General features: G+C 38.5%; 1 protein-coding gene across 2 annotated transcripts; it reads right to left on the reverse strand.

Annotated features, from left to right (window-relative positions):
* Window positions 1-4,743: 4,743 nt before the first annotated feature.
* Window positions 4,744-19,503, reverse strand: trpv4 (transient receptor potential cation channel, subfamily V, member 4). 2 transcript variants are annotated; one of them, XM_054610567.1, is made up of 17 exons: window positions 19,404-19,503; window positions 18,335-18,416; window positions 16,820-17,268; window positions 16,148-16,323; window positions 15,169-15,321; window positions 14,303-14,443; window positions 12,571-12,869; window positions 12,258-12,437; window positions 11,884-12,042; window positions 10,879-10,971; window positions 10,677-10,750; window positions 10,143-10,308; window positions 9,985-10,051; window positions 8,520-8,824; window positions 6,532-6,659; window positions 6,320-6,441; window positions 4,744-6,198 (listed from the first exon to the last, which is right to left on the reverse strand). In XM_054610567.1, the coding sequence occupies exons 2-17, from the start codon at window positions 18,341-18,343 to the stop codon at window positions 6,098-6,100; spliced, it is 2,622 nt and encodes an 873-aa protein (XP_054466542.1). In that variant the 5' UTR covers window positions 18,344-18,416; window positions 19,404-19,503; the 3' UTR covers window positions 4,744-6,097. The 2 variants fall into 2 exon arrangements, with proteins under 2 accessions (XP_054466542.1, XP_054466543.1); XM_054610568.1 differs by lacking the exon at window positions 4,744-6,198 and having other exon boundaries at window positions 6,356-6,441; window positions 6,532-6,670.
* Between the last annotated feature and the right edge of the window lie 3,776 nt (window positions 19,504-23,279).

Consider the following 23,279-nt stretch of genomic DNA (forward strand, 5'->3'; position numbering starts at 1 on the left):
CAATCAACACCACATGAACGAGGACATTTAGATCCATAACTTATCTCTGTGGCTATAGAGTATTGACTGTTAGTACGTTTTCAAGGGCAATGAGGCGCTCCCGGGGATGGCCTGAGGGCAAAGTGGAAGGGAATTGACGTATGCTGGTTGTAAAAATCCCTTAGTAAATCCCAATAAGTCCATGAAGACCTTTACCCAGTGCAATGGGTGAGCTCCTTTACTCTCAAAACAGAGGAGACTGGAGGGATAGAGAAAATAAAGGCAGCTGCTCACTCTGTAGAGTCTTGGCGCTGCTTCTCTAACCTACAGATGACAGAGGGGGGCGTGTAGGGGGGTGACGTCTCCGCCACACCACTTTAGTCCTGTCCCCTGGCTGCCCTTGGGCCCCTGGGGCTCTCATCTCTGAGTCCTTCCCAGCATCCCTCCTCAACGTCTACAGAAGATAAAGTCATGAGGCCAGTCATCTCTATTCGGCTCCTACCTAGCAAGAAAATACTTTAATCAATAATACAGAGGTCCTGAGGAGGCTTGTATAGTTAACCCACCAGCCTTATAGCTGTATTGCACAATATCATTAAGAGATTTGTTGTGTTTTGCTACAGAGTTACAGCGCATTGCTATCTCTATAGTGCCACTGAATAGAACTGGATGGACCATACAATTTACATTTTGTTTAAAGCATTAATTTAATACAAACCAAGGTAAAAAAAAAATCAGCACAGATCACACAAAATAAATCAGGATCTTTTTCAAAAGGCACAGTCCCAGAGCCCTTTTCTAAAAGGAAATGCAGCAGGTCGTAATTCCAGGAGCTTACAGCTTTTTATTTCTTCAGCGTCACAACTATGTATGTTCAGCTGAAAAGCTTATGGCCTCCAAATATTCATCTAGTTTATGTGGTGGGTATATTGCTTTATCCAAACTAAACACAAAAGTCTGGGGATTTTGCTTTATTTTTTTCCTGTTTCTTTTACTGTTTGTGTGGCTCTCAGAATGTTCCTGTGGACAAACAGGGCTGTTTTCCCCGAATGATCTCAAATGCACCAATGCTGCCAAAGTCTGAGGGTGCCGCAACCTTGAGAAAATAATATATATGGAAATGGGAAATCTATTAAGCATCTCTCTTATTGTTCTCCCTGCAGTGTTGTATTTATGTTTAAAAAATGATTTTGTCTCCTCAGGATGAAAAAATGTAAAAAATACCATGCTTTTTTGAAAATGATAATATATGAGTCTTAGATTTCGAAACAAGAAGTCTGAATATAAAAAAAGCTGTAAAATCCTGTAGTCGGGGGGTTTTCAACTTTTGAATGTGCCTACAGTCAAGCATCCAAGTGATTGCTTACCTTCTGCCCCTCTCCAGTTCTGCAATCTCCCCCTAATCTCCCCACAACCATCATCTTCAATTTGCTGAAACTGCCATTACCTCCCCTTCATCCCAACGACCACAGTAGATATTTTGTCTGTTCCCTGCTTTTTGTCAATCTCAGGACTGAAATTTCTTTATTTTAATGTAGATGGTTGGTTTTCATTTGACCTCTCCTCTCTTATGTATTATTGTTTGACATAAGTAAATAAATCAGATGACTTCTATGCCTGTCTTGTTGCTTTAATCATCTGTGTTCTTCTTTTTCTTCTTCTTCTCCCTCCCTTCGTGTATATTCTTAAACAATTTATTAGACTCTGGACGAGACTTTACCGTAGCAGAGGTAAGCATATTAGTCTAGGGATTCACTTTGCACATCACCGCCATATGCCGGCCCCTACAATCCTGTTGTTCACTTGACCTTTTTCACCTTTACAGCAGTATATTGTGGCATCCCTAAGGCCTCAAAGTATCACTGGAAAACAACCCACAGGGGAAGGTACAGTAAAGGGTACTGTAGGAATAATTTCCTGGATGAGGATTTGGAGAGACTCCTCTTAAGAAGAGGTGAAGGCAAGCTAAGTCTCTTCACAAGCAATTTATGCAAAGTGGCCAAGACAAGATGTCTCTGAAGCTTGGACATTCAAGTCATACAATAAGAGATTTCAGCTGTTTTAAATACCTGAACCAGTTTTCTTACAAAACAAAACAGAGCCAATGATGTTTGTCTTTTACTGTTGGTCAAACCTTTTTACTTCCCACGTCTTCTAAAAAGAAAAAGAAGAAAAAAAAACTACATAGTGCTTCAGTTCTGCATTATATTTTTATTTCATTATTAATAGTCTATATTCTAATGTCAAGCTATAAAAGAAAATGTCTTTTTTGTTAACTTCTTTTCCTTCTTCTTCTTAGGATTGTACTTGTACAACACGGTCTCACAAGTCTACTTCCTGAAAATGAGGAACACAACATACACCCAATCTAAATGTTTAACATCACAGGTACCTCCAAGAACTCAATATTGATGCTTTTTTCCTAATTTCTCTCCTTACTCCCAACCTCTCCACCCACCTAAAACATCAGATAAGCCATTGACTGATGAGCCAGTCGCCTCCACCAGAGCGTGTGGCACTGGGAGACTGCACACTGATTTCATACACGCTCGCTCAGACAGAAAAAGAGCTCTGTGGAGCAGAAATGCTTCTCTTATTAGCAAAACTCATTCACCTGCACGCCACATTGAGTCCCTGGCAATTTCACAATAAATCAGGAGAGATGCCTATAGAGGCCGGGCAGCAGCCTGACGCTCTGCCGCGGCCGTGCCCTCGCCTGTCAGTTTAGACACTCTGAATCATTTCGGGTTCAGCAGCCTCGTTTCATCTAAGATGGACTGAAAGGTCATATCACACGCCACCTAACCAATATGTCTCTGGCTCCTCATCTCCCAGTGCTTCCAGTGATTGTTCGTTCCATTTAGAAATACCACACCTTGGTGAGATATTTGTACCACTGGGGATTATGGAGGGAACTTCAAGGAATTATTTCAAGGAAGGCAATTAGAACTGACTTAAATCTGTGAGAAACCTGCTTTTAGCTCTCCTGACTCTATGTGTTAGCCTTTAATTACACAGTGATGATCCATCCACCTCTTTTGCAATATTAGTTTGTGAAATGTTTAGTGAGAGTGTGACCAATATGTAGTGAGGTCTCCCTCTCTCCGTCAGGCTGCTAGACCTCAGGCAGACAAGGAATGTTGTACTTGAAGCCATCAGCCAGTCTGGAGTCTTGTTTAGTGAATAAAGAATGAGTTGGCCTAAGTCCAGCCCGGTATCCGCTTGAGACTCATCAACCTAAACACCTTACAGCTTAACTGGCTGGACAATAGCTGAACAATTTGTACTTCCAATATCTCAGCTAGTTAGTTTACTTAAGACCTCTGGATGAGACTGTCAACTTTCCCTTATGCGCAGTTGCTAAATGGGGGCTTTTACATCTTGATCCTGCTTGGCTCTCGCTTTGGTTTATTGAGAAACATTTGTGGCAGCGAGCGCACACATGCTGCAAGCAAGTAAGCCATTTTGTTAACAGCTCACACTTCCTGTGCAAGTGTGCGGTTCCAGAGTTGCTGACAGTGACACTTGCAGGACCGAGCCCTGCCCTACTTAACAGGCTGCGGGGAGGAGGGCAGGCCAAGTTGTCAGCAGCGTAGGTGCTCACTGCTTAGATAAACCTGGAGGATTAGTGGCCCAGTTAAAGTTGGGGCAAAGAGGATTAGCCTCTTCTCTGAGGTGGTGAGAGATTCCCTGTGTCCTTCAGCGCTGCTGGCCTCAGAGAGGGGAGAGAGGAGGAGGAGGAGGATGGGAGGTGAGGGGTGAGGCCCTAGTTATCATGAGTGAGAATCACCACTGTAGCATTTTAAAAGATGAAAAGCAAAGGTGAGGTGTTATGATAAAAGGTGAAAAGCAGTGAAGCAGTTCATAAATTGTTGCCAGCTTGTGGTTTCATTAGGAAGGCAAAAACCCATAATTACTGACCTGAGATCGACATGAAAAAATATTTTATAAGCGGACTGCATCCTACAAACTATTAAAGGTTATGGTGCTAATAACAGTTAGCACTGACAATTCAATATTTACAGCTATAATTAAAAATAAATATATATTTATATATATGAATATATTTGTGCCCTACAGTGTCTGCAGGAGTAGACACAGCTAAGACCTGTTAGTCTAACCTGGGATCGCCACATACAACACACAGAGGAATTTAGACCTCTGCAGCCATCAGCAGGTCAGAGAAGGAACTGCAAATGATCTTTAACAGAGCTCAAAATCCTTGTAATGAGTTTTTGAGAATAAGGTTTGATGTAGAGTCTAAAGAATGTGCATTTTTTTAACCAATACACCCCACTGAAAATCAAGAACACATTTTTTTACACACAAAATGTCATCAAAACCTTCTGGGAAAGATTATGAAGATGGTTGTCCCTACTCTCAGTAAGGTAATATGAAATTTATGTTTTTTAATGCAATAAATTATAGAATGTAGTGATATTTGTGAGATGAACATAAGTGTAGATAATTAAAGGTTTGTCCTGATAAACTATATCTCTCAAAAAATCAAAAAAATGTCATATTAAACTATTCTTTCTTGTTATGGGTATTGTTTTCAACACTTTTCTTTTTCAACAATTTCTATCATTTAACCTTCTCTCACAAATTAATTTGGGACATTTGGTCAAATTAAATAATTTCTGGCTGATGCTGATAAGCAGCAAATATCCTAGGATAAAATAACACAATCAATCGTTCAAATACTGATTGCAAAATATCTTATATTCTATTCAGGAATCTGAGAACAGACTACTGTGTGGTTCAGAAAATGAATTTCATCTTTACTGTTCTTCACAGTAGTGTACAAACAATATAAAAACGCATAGGTTCTCTTTATAAAAGCAATGTACACACAGTGAACAATAACCTGTGACCCTCAGCGGCAATGAATTAGTGAAAATGAATTGTATGCTCTATTTGCTCTTAATCAAACCCTGACATGTAGTACAAGAACACAAATACATGTATACGTACAGTAGCTGCGTTCAAACAAGATGCTCCATAGGGCGAGGAGCCAATTGCAATAAAAACACTGCAGCAAATAGGGGGAAATACATAATGGCAAGGCCTGAGAGTTGATTATGCAAATACCCCAGCTGCAAAGGAACAATAACTCTAGAAATTCAAAGACAAACCATAACACGGAAGGCTATTGTCTTGCATTTGCATATTTGGTTGACAACTATAACCTGCTCATCATGCCCATCTTGTTCAGAACAATGTCATTGTGTTCATACAATAATGCACACATCAGAAATTTGCATACTGCATTGTTTCCAATAAAATGAAAGCTCCACTGCCTGAGCTAGTGCAACAACTAGCTGAGACTATTTGATTGATACGGTATAGAAAAATGAGCACAATACACTTTATAAAATACATATATCCTGTTTCTATACACTGAATCCCCATACCCTGAACAATAAGCAATAATCAAAATTACTATAAATATAATCTATAGGGACCTCTTAAATGTAAAGCAAGTAAATAAAAGCAAAATTCTATTCTATGCTATAAGCCTATCAATATCTATTGCATTATTTCTTAAAGCAGTACCTCCCATTTAGATTATGTCTGAAGATGGCATTTCTATCAAAGCTTTTGTTGGGAATGCTAATGCAATAATACAGTAAATATTCTTCTGCTAGCTATTAAAAGAAACATATATTTCTACAAGATTACAATGAGACTGGAAATGCTGACATATTTTAACTTTCTTGAATCCCTGAGTGATCAGCCACTGATGTCTGAAATGCAGATGTACGGTACATTTTAATTTTACATTTTTTGTTTATAATAGACAGGTTTAAAACAAATTAAAGCTAACGATGTCTTTAATGCTACTTTATCTATTTTTTTTATCTCATTTTGATGTTTTACCTAATTTGGTGTTTTTTAGATCAGTTATTCTTTTAGACATTGTACATCCAGTGTTTCCGTGTGCTCAGTCCTCTGTTCGTTACATTTACTTACTATACTTTTTTAGAAAAAATGCATATAAAATCTGTGCAAATTAGTACAGTTTTGGCCAAATCTTCCAATGCAAAGTGATTCCACTGGCGCTGATGGCTCTTAGCTGTCTCTTTATAAGAAGGACTGCACTAGTCTTCTGCAGGCCTCAGTGCCTCGGCGTCAGCGGCTCCATCTCTATCGCCAGATCACGAGGCCGTGGACCCTTACTTAACTCCACCGCCCGCGGAACCACTGTGGACCAGCGGTCTAGAGGGGGACAGAAAGTAGGTTTTTCTTTGATCTGTATGAATAAGTGAGTGTGCGCTCCACATGCATACATTCTTATTTGTCGATGCATTTATTCATGAGAGCACAGTGAGAATCTCACCTCTCCGCAAGACTCTGGCACTCTGCTGCAACCCGTTGGCTTGGCAGGTCTCATTCTTGCCTGGATCCTCGTTGATTATTGCCAGGTTCTGATTCCAGTGGCACCAGTTCACCTCATCCACCCTGATATAACAAGACACCATTGGGATTGACAGTTTTCTTTGAAGTGCCATTGGCGCTGCTGAGTGACTGATTATGAGTCATGCATAATACCTGAAGCACCAGCGTCGGTCAGGTGTGCCATCCAGGCTCTTCCCCACAGTCACCATCTCCCCGGCTCGAAAGGACTTGCGTAGGCAGACTGGGAAAGAGCGCTCGATGTCCAAGATGGTCGTTGCCCACTGTGAATAAACTTCATGTTTAATTAGAGTAGCCTATTTAAGCCACTTGAATAACAAAAAAATAATGCTCTTCTTGTGGCAATTAGCCATGCAGATAGTGTTAATGTTTGTCCAGTTTATAAAATAGTCTCTTCGTATTTGAGATCTCTACCTCAACTGAGAAACAGAGGAAGTAAATGGAAATGCTTCTGTGGTGCTCAAAGCATTGGTTAACCTCGGAGTTTCAACAACTTCTGGATAGATTGCAATGAAAATTGGCAAATAGGGTTACATGTGTGAATCACTTTGGCCGTTAAGGTGTTTCTATACAACAATCAAAGAATTAATATAGCAGAAAACAACTATTTGCGATGTTTTAGAAGTCCTGGAGTAATGGCTACCTGAGCAGATCTGTCTCATTGACTGGCTCACAGCCGCTGCTCGGCAGAGCGCTTATGCAGCAGTTCCAGCCCAAAAAAAACAACATACCGGCGCAAGGCAAAATGTTTAGCAACGATTACTTACTTGCATGAACTATTAATACTGTAATACCACACTCTGAAACCCTTCATTCAAATTTTTACTTCACGTGCAGATTAAAAGAGAGGCCGTATCAGCAAACTTAAATTTACTTAAAGTCTGTTCAAGGCGGAGCGTTCAATTTATTATAATGGATAGTTAAATTAGTAATAATTCATCATATTGAATTATTATATATTTTGAGAGTTAAGGCTGACTCTGTAATGTAACTAGACTAAAATGTTTTACTATGAAGTATAAGTATACAGTTAATAGTTTATAGTTGAGTTGCGTATATATTAAGTGCTTTGGGGGACCTTTTGTTATTTTTGGGTGTAATAAGTTAGAATGGTAACATAATTTAATATTTTTCACATCTAAATCTGCAGCTGTCGGGGCCTTTTTAGTCTAGGGCCAGGCAGTTGCTAACTATGCCTAACATTTTGCCCCTGGTGTTTTTCCTGTGAAGCAAGGTGTATTTCACTACTATATTTCAACTGGCAGGTGTATTGCCCAGGACCCAAGGAAGCACAGTGTTGAGCATGAGGTTGTTTCTATAAGTGTTTCTTGAGAAAGCTGTAAGCATCAACGGGTGCGTTGTGAACGGAAATAAACCAAACTCTACAATGGCGGGTAGGATTTGTAGTGTGACCACATATCTCATATTCATGGACATACTTTAATGCCTGTAAAGAGAGGAGTCAAGTAGCCTGTTAATTGTTTTATAATGAAATACTGGTTGTAAGTTTAAAGCGTTGCGCCTACCCTCCAGACCCCACTCAGGTAAACACCGTTAGTATCCGGACTGTTGCCGTTGTTTGCACTGTTGCCGTTGTTTGCACTGTTTGCGATATTGGCGCCGTGAGCTATGAGCTGCTTGCTCTGCCATCAACAAGTTGAGAGATTTTAATTTGTCCATTACTTTGGTTATTGACAGAGGAAAAAAAACACTGACATTTTTATCAGCCTATGCTGACTTTGTGTTTGTTTGTAGTTGGCCATACATAGCATGCTTACATGCTACACTGAGATGGTAAACGTGGAAATACTAGACCTGCTGACATCTGCACGTTAGCATTGTCCTTATGAGCAAGTTAGCATGCTGAAGTTACAGTACAGCCTCACAGCTAGCTAAAAAATTACATTTTTCAAAACTGTAAGCACTACAAACTGAATTTGTTTCACCTCTTATGTGTTTGAGTGGAGAGAAGAGTTAAATATCACAAAACCTGCCAAAAATAAACCCAAACTATCTGGATGGCTAGATACCAGAGGAGGAAAAAAGACAATATGTGTTTTCATAATTTGGGATAACTGACCCTTTAAAATATTGCTCACCAAAAAAGGGTTATTTCAGCTCACCTGAAGCTTCCAGATCTTCTTGCTCTCCTTCGACACCTGTCCCACCGTCTCCCCCATCAACGCGATCAACATGTTAAGCAGCAGGACAAAAGTGAGGATGATGTAGGTAACCAACAGGATGAGGAAAACTGCTGGATACTGTGCACCGTGGATCATGTCCAGTTCTCCCATCCCAATGGTCAGCTTGAAGAGGTCCAGTAGGAAAGCACTGAAGGTATCTGGGTCTCTGCAGTTGGGGTAGGTGGGACAGCCCCCCTCACACTCTGTGCCCGGTGGAGGACACATTGTCAGCAGGGACACCAGGGCTGTGAGGTAGGAACAGGAGGTCGGGTTTATGTGTCCGTGAGCACTTAAAAGAACAGTTCAACATTTTGGGAAATGTTCGCTTTCTGGCCTAAAGTTAGATGATGCCCCACTCATGTCTGTACGTTAAATATAGAGCTACAGCCAGGAGACAGTTAGCTCAGCATAAAGACTGGAACAGGAAAAATATGTTCTTTGTAAGGATCAAACAGAAATAACACAAACTTTTGAACGTTAGAGGTACCGGCAGACACATTTTAGTTTATTTTAATTTAGTCAGTGTAGTAACAGTCTGCTGGATATAACTTCATATACTTGAATGGACAAAGTTTTATTAATATAAACGTCAATCTATCCCTACTAGTAATGCTGACAAACACCTGTAAAGTCAGGTGAACATAAGCCGACCTGATCAGTGCTTGAAGTGGAAATTACAAGTGGCAGTACTCTCCTTATTCACATGTTGGGGTGTATATCAGCCGGTATCAGCAAATCTTCCTATGTATTCCTATTTATTTATTGGTGTTTTAAGCATGTTAGTCAGTAGTGATTTAATTGTTATATTGTTATACTTCGGCTATGCATCTTCTATTTTAGACCTATAATACTCCAATAATATTCCACCTAAAACATTACCGGGTTAAGGTGCTGTGTTTTTATATTCATATTTAGATTTATATGTTGAAACCAAAAGTGCTTTCCTTTGATATGTGTAGCCTATAGTTTAACTCTATAACATTTTATACAATGCCTGCAGCCTGGAGTCAAAACAAGCCAGACAGGGTGGGAATTAATTAATCAGTTTTTAGGAGCAGTGTCCCAGTCAGGATGCTCGTTCATATTATAATTGTATTAAATTCTGAATTTCTACAATGAATAAAAGATACTAGGAGCTATTTGGACGGGAACATTTGGAGGTTTTTGACTTAAAACTATACAATTTGATTAAATCTTGGACCATAATCATTGTCACAAATGTTTAAGAGAAAACTTACTTCTATTTATTTTTTTTTCATTTATATTATTTACCAGCAGCAAGAGGGTAAGAGCAGTTTGTGAGAAGTGCCGGTGCGCAAGAAATAGTCCTGATATGCCAAAGAGTAATACGTATAAGTGCCGGTACTGTGTATCGGTGAGTACCAGCCCACTTCGAGCACTGTACCTGACGCATATCCAATCATGAAGAGGACGTACACCAGCAGAAATCTGAAAAGGTCTTTGAAAAGAATCTGTGAACCAAAGAAAAGAGTGGTTAGACACATGGGTGGTGATATTTAAGGTTAATTCCTTTTCATTAGTTAATTTCCTCCATAAACTAACCTTCTGTATCATGATACTGTAGGTGCCAGTGAGCTTCAGGCCTCTGGTGAAGTAAAGAGTGTTCATCCAGCCCAGGACAAGTGCAAACACCATCACAGCCACATAGGCCTTAATGCCGGACAGGTAGAGAGCAGCTGTGACTACAATCAGTACAGAGTAGATGAAGCTAGAGAGGACAGAGAGGAAGTTTGTCAAGGAACCCGTTCCAATGCTAAAGTCTGCGATACTGAAGTAACACATGAATTCAGGAAGACGTGATTGCTGTCTTTTTTTAACAGAATGTAGAAATCACAGTCATGCTGCTAATGACTTTAATCAACACGGTTCAGAGAGGTCCTTGACATTCTCTGCTCTTTATTTGGATCATGGATTAAAATAAAGATTAAAACTACAGAACACGCCACGGAGGACGTTCAGAAATTAATTAGGTGACTCAATTTAGAGGATGCAAAATTTGCCTCGAGTGAAAGTCAGCAAAAGCTACTATGGCAGAGGTGAGGAAGGGGGGATGAAGGACAAAGGATGGAGACTTACTACAGCAGTTGAAAGGATCCATCAATAAACAAAGACTTCACACCGGGGCACTTCTTCAAGAATAGGTCCTTAATCTGCAAAGAACAGGAGAGACATTTTCATAATGACAACACGCTGGTTACAGTTTTGCGTTTGATGCAAGAGACTTGGAGACAGCAGTGAGCTACCAATAATCGCACCATAAAAGAGGGTATTGACTCACATTCGTGAGGAAGAAGAAGATTCCTGATGCCAAGGTGACAATCTCTCCTGCCATACGCAGGTAGTCAGAGGATGTTGTGTAAGGGTACGGAGGCTGTGAGGAAGGAGGGCGAGACTTATCAATTAACTCAATCTGAAAGTTTAAGCAATGAAACGTAAATAATCTAAACACACCATATCAGTTGATTAGACAGTGAGTTAAAGGATTAGTACAACATTTTGGGGATTACACCTATTCACTGTGTTGCCCAGAGTTAGATGAGACATTATGCTAGCATCCAATATGCAATATACTGGGGGGCCGGAGACCCCTTGTTTGACACTTGAGACCCCCTGAACGCTTTAACAGCAAGATTTTGTAAGTGCTACAAACTAAGTAGGATAAGTGCAGTAAACAAATACAAATTCAATAAGTGCAGCGAGGGGATCCAAAAATCTTTGTTACATGCAATTATCACTAATATCTTCTAAAAGCTTACTTTGTCCAGCAGCATTCATTATTCAAACTGCAAAGCATTTATTCACAAATATGAATACCAAAAAATATTGTTGCCATTGAACAACTGGTTGTTTCTGGTATTTATATGCTAGAAGGTGGATTTCTTTTTTAACTTTGCACAGAGCCAGTCTAGCCAGCCCACTGCTGGCTGTAGATTTATACTTGGTGTACGGATATGAGTGGTATCAATCTTTTCTAACGTTACCTCATTTCAAGCAAGCAGATAAGTGTATTTCACAAAACATTTATATATTACTTTAATACAGTACAATAAGTGGTCACGTGGTGCAAAACTGGCTGTTCTGAAATGATACATTAACATTTTATGATGTACAGCGCATGCAGTCTACTTATACTGTACATATATAATAAGCAAAAAGTTAAATTGCTGCTATTGTAAAATATATGTTTTGAATATTCCGTGCTATATGGGCACATTCAACAATATCAATCATGAAACATTGATCTGTTCCTATGAGTTCTACATTTTAATAGTTTCACACGCACCGTTCCCTGCGTTGGGTGGTAATAAGCCACGAGGGTGAAGATGATCATGGTGATGAGGTAGGAAACCACGCTGATATAAAAGGTGACTGCAGCAAACTTCTGCCATTTGGCCCTCAACAGCTCATTGATGGGCTCCACTGCCAGCATCTCATGGCGGTTCTGAGAACAGGACCAGAAACATGACACTGATATAATGTTTGTACACACACAGAATATTTTATTACACTCTTTTGATGCAACCGTACATGTTTTATGTCACACCTGGTGTCTTGTTGCTCTTAATACTAGTCTTGAGAGAAACAATATTTTATTTCAGTTATATATTTTTGTAGTTGGAATAAAAGCAAGAACTTGAGTTTAATATTGTTAGTCACCTCATTGCGGCTGTTGTAGACCAGGATTTCCAGCACAGACGGTTCCTCTCCACATGTATCCAATGAAGACAGATCGTAGAGGGAGGAGTACACTGGCCCATATGCCCAGTCCTTAAACTTGCGTGACAGATGACGAACTTCCTCATCTTTGATCTCACGTCGAATAATGTGTTGAAAAACCTGTAGGAATACGAAGAAAGTGACCTGCTGAGCTTTGACTTCAAAATATTATGGCTTGTAGAATAGTCATGGTGAAACTTATTTTATAATACTGATGCTGCTTGACACACTGATAACGTTTCTTTATCCCTACCCCGATCTTGCCCAGTTTGGCAGCCATCATGAGGGGTGACATGCCATCGTTGTTGAACACTGTCTCCAGGTTGCAGTCTGGGTAGAGCTTGGCACTCTTGATTAGCAGCAGGTCATACATCTTTGTGAGGAAACGTGTGTTGTCCTTGGTGTTGTCCGCAATGTGTACTAGAGCGTGCAGCACCGTGTTTCCACGTGAATCCTGACGGCGCAAGTCGGCCTTCTTGTGTGGATTCTCAGTCAGGTAGTGCACTATGTCAGGCTGGTTAGTGCAAGCAGCCAGCGAGAGAGGCAGCTCACCTAGGCAAAGAGAGAGACTCACTTCATACTGAATTCCAAGGAGATTAAAGGGACTGTATTTCAGATAAAATTAGCAAATCAACAGGAGAGTTAATTAAGAACTGTAGCTGGCGTCTGTATGTTTTTGCAACGCATACTAAACATGGATCAAAGATCTGACTTAAATCCCCGCTATGAAAACAGGACAATTAGCAGTTGTTTGAGGGAGGGGCGCAATGGGGCCAGAGTGCCAAAAGCAGCTGCTGAAAATGAGCCGTTGCCATGGGTGACAGATTACTTTGTCACCTCACATAGAAACGCTCCTCTTCATGGATTTGCACGGGTGCATGCAGAGTGTTAGTGTGAGTCTAAATCCCATTAGCCATCAGCCCTGCCAGGTTCCTGTTCACCTCACTGCAAAGCTCCGCAGCAAATTACTCACACTGTGTCTGGACACGCTGGGATTTGGGAATGACAACCGTGCTAAGTGCAAATAGAAATCATCTCCTCTGTGATGAGTGAGAAATATAATACATGAACGTAATCAAATAAACAATTCTAAATTGGGTCGGGGAAAAAATACAACATAGTTCATAACAAGTTACCGTTCTTTCAGTGTTTAAGAAGAGAGTAACATTTAAATCAATTATTTCTGCTATAATTATTGGCCAAAAAACTATTTTTTTCAGGATAACACATACAGTGATGTGGGAGGTTTTGCCTGAACAGACACCGCAGAGGGCAGTGTTGAGTTAAGTTTACAGGCTCTGATTTATTTTTCCTCTCTTACAGGACAGAGAAGTCCTGCAAAGGGGGAGGGTCAGCAGGGGACGTTGACTTCTCTTCACTGAAGAACACTGACACCTTTCACTGAACAACCCCTTAAACATGACGACATGGTGACATAATGCTCGTCTTTTCATGTGTTTTTGGAGCATGAATAATCACGGTTTCTCGTACGATGCTTCAGAAAACTTTTTGGCTCTGATGTGGACTTCCCCCTCTGGCCCACAGAAGTGTCCCGACTGTGTTTGCTTAGCCAAAACCTGCCACCTTAAGAGAGGGTGGGGTCTTATGTCACGTCATTTATCCATGGCAACAGAGGTTACCTTTCCAGGGCCATGCACAAACTTTTTTTAGATGTTAGATGTAGTGCACATTGCTTTAATGTGAACGCTGTGCCGTAAAAGACAGAGTAACCACTTGTGAGTAAAGCCAGTGTGGAAACTGACAGAGTGACCAGTGAAGTCATTGAAACCACAGACAGACCACATCATTACCATTTTATGAAGTAGAAAAAAACAGTAACAGCTTTCCAGACGTCTTCCTGTGACTGTCTGCACACAGTGTTCTATCACTAAGGATAGATTAATATTTGCTAAAAACAGAAGTTCAGAAGCACAATGAACTCTTTTGTTTGCGCATTAGATTTATGTGCTGTCAAAGGTCATTACCGAAGTAGAAGTAGCCCCCCTCGTCCCTGGGCTGGAAGAAGCGTCCCCTCGCCTGGGCGTGAACATCAGCTCCCTGCTCCACCAGCAGCTCCACATACTGCTTACAGCGTCGCTCAATAGCAATGTGGAGAGCCGTCTGGCCTGACAATGCAACATTTAAACTATTATTGATATTCAAAATTGCTGTTGGGTGTGCGGTGTTAATTCTAATAAATATCAGATGAAAGAATGATGTTCTCAAAAATAAAATAATAACAATTGGTGTTCTGTATGCAAAAAAAATAGTAAAATGGTTTGAGGTAATAAAAAAAACTGACTAAATGAAAGAAGGGCTGAGGGCCATATTTATGTGCAGGTTGTATTTACGGGGATCAAAACCTGTTGAAACAAAGCTTTAATGATGTCACACAATAAAAAAAGCAGTTTTCCTTTTCAAATTGACTTCCATACTACTGTGAAGTACAGAGATAAAGAAATATATAATAATGGAGAAAACCATGAAGAGCAAATCCAGATTTTGAGTTTGAAACTTTTTTTGCAAAGGTGAAAAGGCTTCCTTCATTGTTTCCTCAGAACAATGTAAGCGATGAAAGCCAAACAAATAAGGCCTGGGTCTTCTCATTTAGAGATATGTAAATATTCGCTTTACACATTCATAATGTAAATACTGTCCTTCCCCCATAATGGGGCCTCAACACCAGCCAGGAGCGCTACAGTTACTCTCAACAGAACACTGCAAGCTTCAACTCAGTGGTAGATTAAGGGATCATCTTCTTTCATAAAACTGCAAAATACAAATGACTTATTCAACCCCTTTAAATTACAAATCACTGTAATTGACTGTTATGATTGTGTTATTCCCATACCTCTGTAGTAGACATCTCTGAAGGGCGTATTAATGAAATCTCTGAGGTCTCCAGTCCTCTCCGCTATGTGCACCAGCAGTGGGATGGTGACGTTCTGCCCTCCGTAGAGGTTCAACAGGGCTTTAGGCAGACATGTCTTACCCGTGGACAGCTCTGGGGGAAAGATGAAATTAAAGCTAAGAATTTGTATTTTGCATTAGTTTGCATTTGTACTACTTTTTTGTACTATGTGGCAGAAGCTGGGCATTTCAACCATTTACCCAGTAGCCTACGATTTCACTTGTTCATCCCCAACATCATGTTAATGATTTATCCATTTATTCATAATGTTTAGCTATTTTCATTTATGTTAACCTATTTATCTCAACAGTTAATCCATTACATTAAGCTAACAATTTCAACAATTCATTAAATCCTTTAAGCTATTTATTTCAACGATCTTCATTTAAAAGGTGACCTCCGGGTGTGTTGCCCTAAATGTACCGGGAATGAGTAGGTTACATATTGACAAAGATAGACAGAGTTTTTGGAATTAAATACGGGTCATGAAAGCCCTTTACTATTTTTAGTCTTTTTGAAAAAAGAAAAAAAACACTGTAACGCCCTGTGTAACTCTCTGAAGGAGATGACAGTTTGCTGTGATTTCTCTCTGCTACTTGTTATGAGCCTGTAACAACTTCTTAGGCACACACAGGAAGCTTTCTTTGGGCCTGGCTCTAGCAGCACAGAGACCCAACTCCACCTTTCCCTTCTCACATCCCTTGAGCCAAAAACAGTAGAGGGAGGAGCAGGGGAAATACAAAAGGCCAAAGGTGAACCCATCACGAGATGAAACTGAGTATCTGCCTTAGAGCAAAAGAAGAGTCAACAATCAAGTGAGAATTTGTTCCCTTGCAGTCTAGTGTAGTTTCAGTGGTTGGTTTATACAGGGAAAGAAGCAGTACAGATATCTGTTGCAAGTGACAACCTACAGTCTCACCTCTGAACTCCTCATCAGTTAACCTCTTTTCGTGACTTTGCAGGTACTCCAACAGGCCCTCGAGGGCCCCGGAGTCAGCACGTGACACGCAGTCGAAGAGGAGAGAGCGGTTGAATATTTTCATTACTTTTGGTGGTTCTGAGCTCTGAACATCATCACAGGACGTCTCGGTTTTACTAAGGAGACACAGAAACATGACATGATGTCACACATTCACTGTAAGGTTCCCTTTGAATCTATGAATTCTTTTAACATTTCATTCACATTAAATTAAGAATTGAATGGGTGTTTGATGCACAAACCATCTTTTAAGAAATCATCCCCACCCTTAAGTAAATAGACCTCTGTGTGTATTAGACAGGTAGGGCAGCCTAAATATTACCTCAACGGCTGCAGAGAGACCAACAACATGCTCTCTGTTAGCCCAGTGAATGGGCTGAATGAGGAACTTCTTGGTCCACAGTGTGTGTGTTTGTGTGTGTGCGTGTGAACATACTTCCTTATGTGGCACACCTCTATATACAGAGTGGCAGTTGTAGGAGGTTTTCATTTTCCTGACAAACTTTTTCCAAACCAGCCAGAAACCCCTAAACTAAAAAGTCTTAAGAAACACATGATTATTAAATCCTGGAAACATGAATTGTAGTTCAGAGACAGTGAGGCCCTTCTCACCCTCGAGGGAGCTTCTTCCTGCGTCGCTTCTGGTTGCTGGTGTTCCTGTAGGTACCATAGTCAAAGAGCGAGTCCATGGGTGCTTTCTTAGGACCTTGAACCACATTTGACTCATACATGGTGGATTCAAAAAGGTCCATATGGGTGGAAATGCCCTTCTTGAAAGCACCCTGAAATTTCATCCGCAGGTTCGGTCTGCTCTCCGCCGGCTGGCCGGGCTGAACCAGCTCCGGGGCTGAATCCTGACTGGCGTCTTGAGTTGACGGTGAGCCATCCTCGTTCTCAAACAGCTGGGGGAGCTCAGACAGAGCGAGTGCTTCGTCGCTCTCAGGTTGAGCGGCCCCGCCATCTCCGGAGTCAAAAGACGGAGCCGCTCTGCCAGGAACAGAACCGAGGGTGTCGACCTTGGAAAGAGCAAGGTGGCACCTTCTGAGTAGAGCAGAACGGCCCTAGAATAAACAAAATGTTCTGGTTGAGCTTCATGGCCTTTAGTTAGTCAGGAAAGTCTTAAAGGTGCCCTGTGGATTTTTTGCAAAAACAAACAAGTAACGAAGCTTATACATTCAGTGTTACTCACTGAAATAGAATTGAGTGTATCATTGAAGTGCAATAGTTGTGTTAATTGTATTTCCTTCCTCATAAAACATTTCCAAAACATTTAAAAATATATATTTATTTTACATTTATGTTTACTAGCTAACTAGTCTGATTCCCATATCTGCAGCATATCTTGGTGTGATGTTGTAAGTGGTATAGTGGTACACCAATGGTAGGACTGTGTATCGTGTCATGCAAGTGCACCAAAAACCCTGATAGAAAAACAGCTCCATAACGCTTCTAGGAAGTAATAAATATTGATTAAATAATTATAAAAAACTGAACAGGGAGCCTTTTAATCTCTTCAAATTCAATCAGACATCTATGACTGTGTGAAATAGGAATGTTTCACCTCCTACATATTTCATACCTCAGAAACTATCAGCTTAAAACATTTGTCTAAGGGATCTTTTGTCATTTCCAGCATTTAGGCATTTATTTAGGCTCCGGTACTTCTCATTGATATCATTTGTAACCTGTCTCTCCTCAGTTGCATGCTTTTTCTTCCATATGCAAGCAGCATTGAGAGAATCTGGATGTCCTTATTTGATGGTGAACCTGATCAATTTCCAGGTCACATGAGGAAGGAGGATGTACAAATGAGAGATGTGAGATGCAGCCGGCGGGCCAAATTGTGTACTGAAGGGTATAGGAACCTCAGGTACCAAAGAAGACTAAGCTACTTTATTTACCCGGTTAATTTATCTATAATGCTGTTATTCGTGAAGATGAGATTTTCAAAATTAGGGCCCAACTCAATGGCAGTAAATAGCAACAGTGACAAAGATTTGTTGTACACTAGCCATTATGATAAGCACAAAGTGGACAACTAACTGTAATAAGACTAAATTAACAAAGGAACCCTTGAAATTCCCACTTTGAAGCTTCAAGCAAATTTGGCATTTAACCCCTCTGTACCTCATTCATCCCTTTTATCACAATGGTGTGCCAAATTCCTCTTCAGGGGAAACTGGAAATGATGCTGAAGCATGGGGGCGTCCTGTAGAAACAAAAAAAAGTCACAAACAAATCTGAAGGTCCTAATTGATAAAAAGAGAACTCTGTCATTTGGAGTTGGAATATATGAGAAGAAGTAGAAAAGGACTGATGCCGACAACTGTAACATGGGTGTCAGTCCGGCCTGACACCCATGTTACGGATAAGGATATGTTTTCTCTTGCAGGCAGAATCAAACCACATGTCTGTTTATCATTGAACATACTTACTTATACAACTCAGCACACACAAACATACACTTTACTGCTACAGTGTGCTACCACAATGGAACTTGGAAAACATGACATCCTCACTTGTTCCCCCCAAAGCTTCCTTTCAAATCATTCCCTTTCCTGCGTTTGTTCATGACATTGACAACCTATCTAAGCCAGACTGTGCAGCAAAGGAGCAACACAAACAGGGGAGTTGGGGTCCCACTAAGGGTGAGGCATGACTCACGTCCCTGTCTGACAGACAGGGATTACCATACCTTTACACCTCAACAGGCTTTTGATTGTAAATGACCGGGGGAACAAAGGGAGACTGCCCTTGATAAACTATTATAACAGACTAAAAGCAAAGGATTAAGTTGTTAGGTGGAGGTGTCTGACGGCAGAGGACCCACTGTGTATTAAAATTGTCTGTGTTAAAAAGGGGATCATGAAATGAAATTTTTAAAAAGTAGACCCGAAGCTCACTGTATCCACTTAAGTCGAAATCCTTGAGAAAGTTTCTAATTGTGGGTGAATCTAATGTAGCCTCAGAGATGTTGGATAGGCAAAATGACATAATTGTGTCATCAGATGACACAAAACAGAAATATTAAATGATAGCAAAACACATGAGGAATAATTAAGAGTCGACTGTCTCTCAAACAAGGTCTGAATAATAAAAATACGGAGGTCAGTTAAGTATTTTCCCAAACACTCATTTATATGGCATTGCCTTCGAAAGCATCTAATGAATAACAAAGATCCGAGTTGTTACTTACCTTGATCTTATCTGTTGGTCTTATTTTCAGTTTCTTTAAAGAAACTAGTCCGCAGCTCTTTTCCTATAGTGTGAAACGTATTTCCTCTCTGACTCTCCTCTGTTGCCTCCTCGGGTTGAATGTGATTCCTGTCACATCACACAAACCTCCGAGGCTGAAAAGTAAAGCCAACGCGGAAACTATACTTCATCGGATGGCCACTGGAGGCTGTCTCCAAAGGGTCCATCCCCCAGATCCCCATGTTTAAATACACAACTTTAAATGGTTACACAGCCTGGAACAAAAACGGTTTAGTAATATATTATAACTTGTAGTTGTTCATTGAAACTTAGTGTAGTATATCAATGATCCTCATGAAAATATTTTTTATTTGTCAAAAAATATCATAGTATAATGTGTAAAAAAAAAAGCAATGATATGGTATTTTAAATAAATTTGTGAAAAAGAAAACATTTTAATTAAGTCGAAAAATATATTATAATGTGTAAAAAAAATGTCAGTATAGTATGTCGAAAAATGTGTTAACAAGTCATAGTATAGTCTGTCGAAAAATATATTTAAAAAGGCATTGTATACTATATCGAGAAATGTCATAAATTGTCATATTATGGTATGTAGAAAAAAAGCATTAAAAAAAGTCATAGTGCATGTTGAAAAAATATGAAAAAGTCATAGTATGGTTTGTCAAAAATGTCTTGAAAAAGTCACAGTATAGAATGTTAAACAAAACATAACAACACATATTAGAGTATGTCGAAGAAAGCTTTAAAAAAAATCATAGTATAGTGTGTTGAAAAAAGTCATGAAAAAGTTCTTTTTTTAAAACATGAAAAAAGTCAGAATAGTGTTTAGAAAAACGATGTGAAAAAAGTCTTGTATAGGATACCAAAAAATGTCATAAAAAGTCTTAGTATAGTATGTAGAAAATGTATTGAGAAAAAACATATTAATTTCTTTAAAATAAAATAGTAGAATGTGTAAAAAAAGTCTTTGTCATTGTTCTCGAAATATGGCATAAAAAAGTCATAGAATAGTATGTCAAAAGCATACTATATAATGTACGTAATGTCATAGTATATAATGTCAAAAATGTGCTTAAAAGTCCTATTATAGTATGTCCAAAATGAATGAAAGACTTTGTATAGTATATCGGAAAATGTCTTAAACGATATTATAGTAAAGTTTGTCAAAAAAAATCTTAAAATGGAATTTTATGGTACGTAAATGAAAGCATGCAAAGAGTCAATTTATAGTAAGTTAAAAAAAAATCATTGTATTGTTTGTCAAAAAACATCATACAAAAAATGTCATGGTATAGTATGAAAGAAACTTTTTTTTGAAAAAATGTAATAAAAAGTAATTTTAAGGTATGTAAATGAAAAAGGAATTTAAAAAAACACAGTATAATATGTTGCATAACTTCATGAAAAAAGTAATTGTATAGTTTGAAGAAAAATGTCATAAAAAATAATTGTAATTTTTTTATTCTAGTATGATAAAAAATATGAAAAAAGTCATACTATGTCTTAAAATACATTTTAAAAAATCAATGTTAACTAAAAAATTCAACTTACATCCTCAAACCTTTGGAGTTTGAGGACCCTTAAGTTAACTTCATAATTGTGCCAAAGAATTGCATATTTTAATAGTCCTTCAAAATATTCCATTGTTCAGATTTCACCAAACAAATCATTAATACAAACCCTACAAAAGAAAAACAATTACTAACACCCAACACTTTTATGAAACCAACACTGGATCAAAACAAGAGTGTTACAGCATGAAACGGAAGGAACTGGTGCACTCAACAACGAAAATATATCCGTTTTTATTTAGTTAGAGTTCAGTTGAAAAATATATATTTAAATTCAACATCAGATTATTGTCTGTCAAAGACATTGTCAATAAATAAAACTTTCAGAGTAAAAACCTTAGTACAAAAGACAATTTTGCTTTGAAAAGTTACAAAAAAAGAAATGTTGTAGTCAACTTCAAGTCCCAGAGAGCATTGCTGTAGGAACAAACCAATCAGAGAGATTCAAAGTATGAATTACAGGTTAGATCAGGTGTTGAGCTTGGAGAAGCCTGCTGGATAAAATTACTTTTTCATCAATTTGATTCAGCTCACTTTTGGATACATTTTGGAACAATTTAGCAGCTGTAGTGAGTTTTGTCCTTAATTACAAGAATGTATCGTCCATTTTTCACTTGTTTGCCAACAGGTAGGAAGGAAATATCGGTCCAGTATTAAAAAGCAAATGCAATTTGTAATTCAGAGGATAAATTACATGTTTTCATAGTTTTGTATTAGGCAGCAACTGCTACAAACTGGACTTTGATTTCATAAGATAAGAATAAGATGACAATAAAGTATGTGAAGAAAACTTGGTCATTATGATTTTTTTTATAGCATACTATAATATATATATATATATATATATATATATATATTTATTTGTTTTTTCTATGTAAAATATAACTGACTTTTATATTGTTATAACATACTTAAAAAAATGATTTTGGGATATTTCTATGTCATACTCTACTATGACATTTTATGACTTTTTAATGGCATACTATCTAGGACATATTTTATGACACATTTTTCTGCCATACTACATTATAGAATTTCTATGACTTATAGTAACATTGTTTCAGCGTTTTTATGGTAAACTTTGTTATGGAATATTTTATGACATACCTTTCAATGATTGTTCAGTGGCATTTTTATTGCAAACTGTATTATGAAATTTTGTGGACATTTTTCATGACATACTATACTATGACTTTTTATGACATACTATATACTATGAATTTTTTAAAACATACTTAAATATATTTGTTATGGCATACTATACTATGATAATGTTATGGTAAACTAAGCTGTTGTTGTTTTGTTACGAATTACACTATGGCTTCTTTATGACTTAATCTTCTTTGTGACGTTTTCATATTACTTTGTTCATGACAAACTTTGTCACTATATTATACTATACTATAAACTATAGTACGGCATTTTTACAACATATTACGTTATGTTTTATAGCAAAATATAATATAAGTATCTTTATGGCAAATATCATTGACTTTCAAATGACAATGTTTGATATTGCTATCACATACTTTAGTTTGGCATTTTTTTATGACTTTTCTATGACATACAGTACCAGTCAAAAGTTTGGACACACCTTCTCATTCAACTACTTTGAAGAATCTAAAATGTAAAACATATTCTGGTTTGTTGAGCATTTGTTTGTTTACCACATAATTCCATATGTGTTCCTTCATAGTTTGGATGTCTTCAATATTAATCTACAATGTAGAACATTTTTTTTTTTTAAATAATGAAAAACCATTGAATGAGAAGGTGTGTCCAAACTTTTGACTGGTACTGTACAATACTATTACATTTTTTAGGCAATGTCACGACCCCTCCTTTCCACTAGAGGTCTGTGTCCTGTTTGCTGGCTCTTTTTTGTCTTTCAGGATGTTGACCGTCAGCTGATTAACCACAACTGAGCCTGGTGTGGCTCCAGCTATATAGACTTACCACCTGAACTTGGATCTCGCTCTTCTCTACCTGACAAAATTTCTGTTTAGTTTTGTTTCCTCCAAACATTTTCACATATCCACACATACTGACGTTACTGATAACTGACTCTCAATGTTAGTTTTGTTTAGTTAACGTTATTCTTTAAATAAATGTGGTTAGTTATTACTTTTAACTCGCCTGGTCTCCCATTCTAGTTTTATAATAAATACATATCTTTATATTCATATGGCCTTTAGATGTAGAGTACATATCAGGGCAATATTAGTGCAAATTTGAACTAAAGCATTGGGTGAAAAAAGACATGTGCTACCCTTTTCCTTTCT

This window comes from Anoplopoma fimbria, chromosome 13, assembly GCF_027596085.1.
Source record: "Anoplopoma fimbria isolate UVic2021 breed Golden Eagle Sablefish chromosome 13, Afim_UVic_2022, whole genome shotgun sequence".
In the NCBI taxonomy this organism is placed as follows: Eukaryota; Metazoa; Chordata; class Actinopteri; order Perciformes; family Anoplopomatidae; genus Anoplopoma; species Anoplopoma fimbria.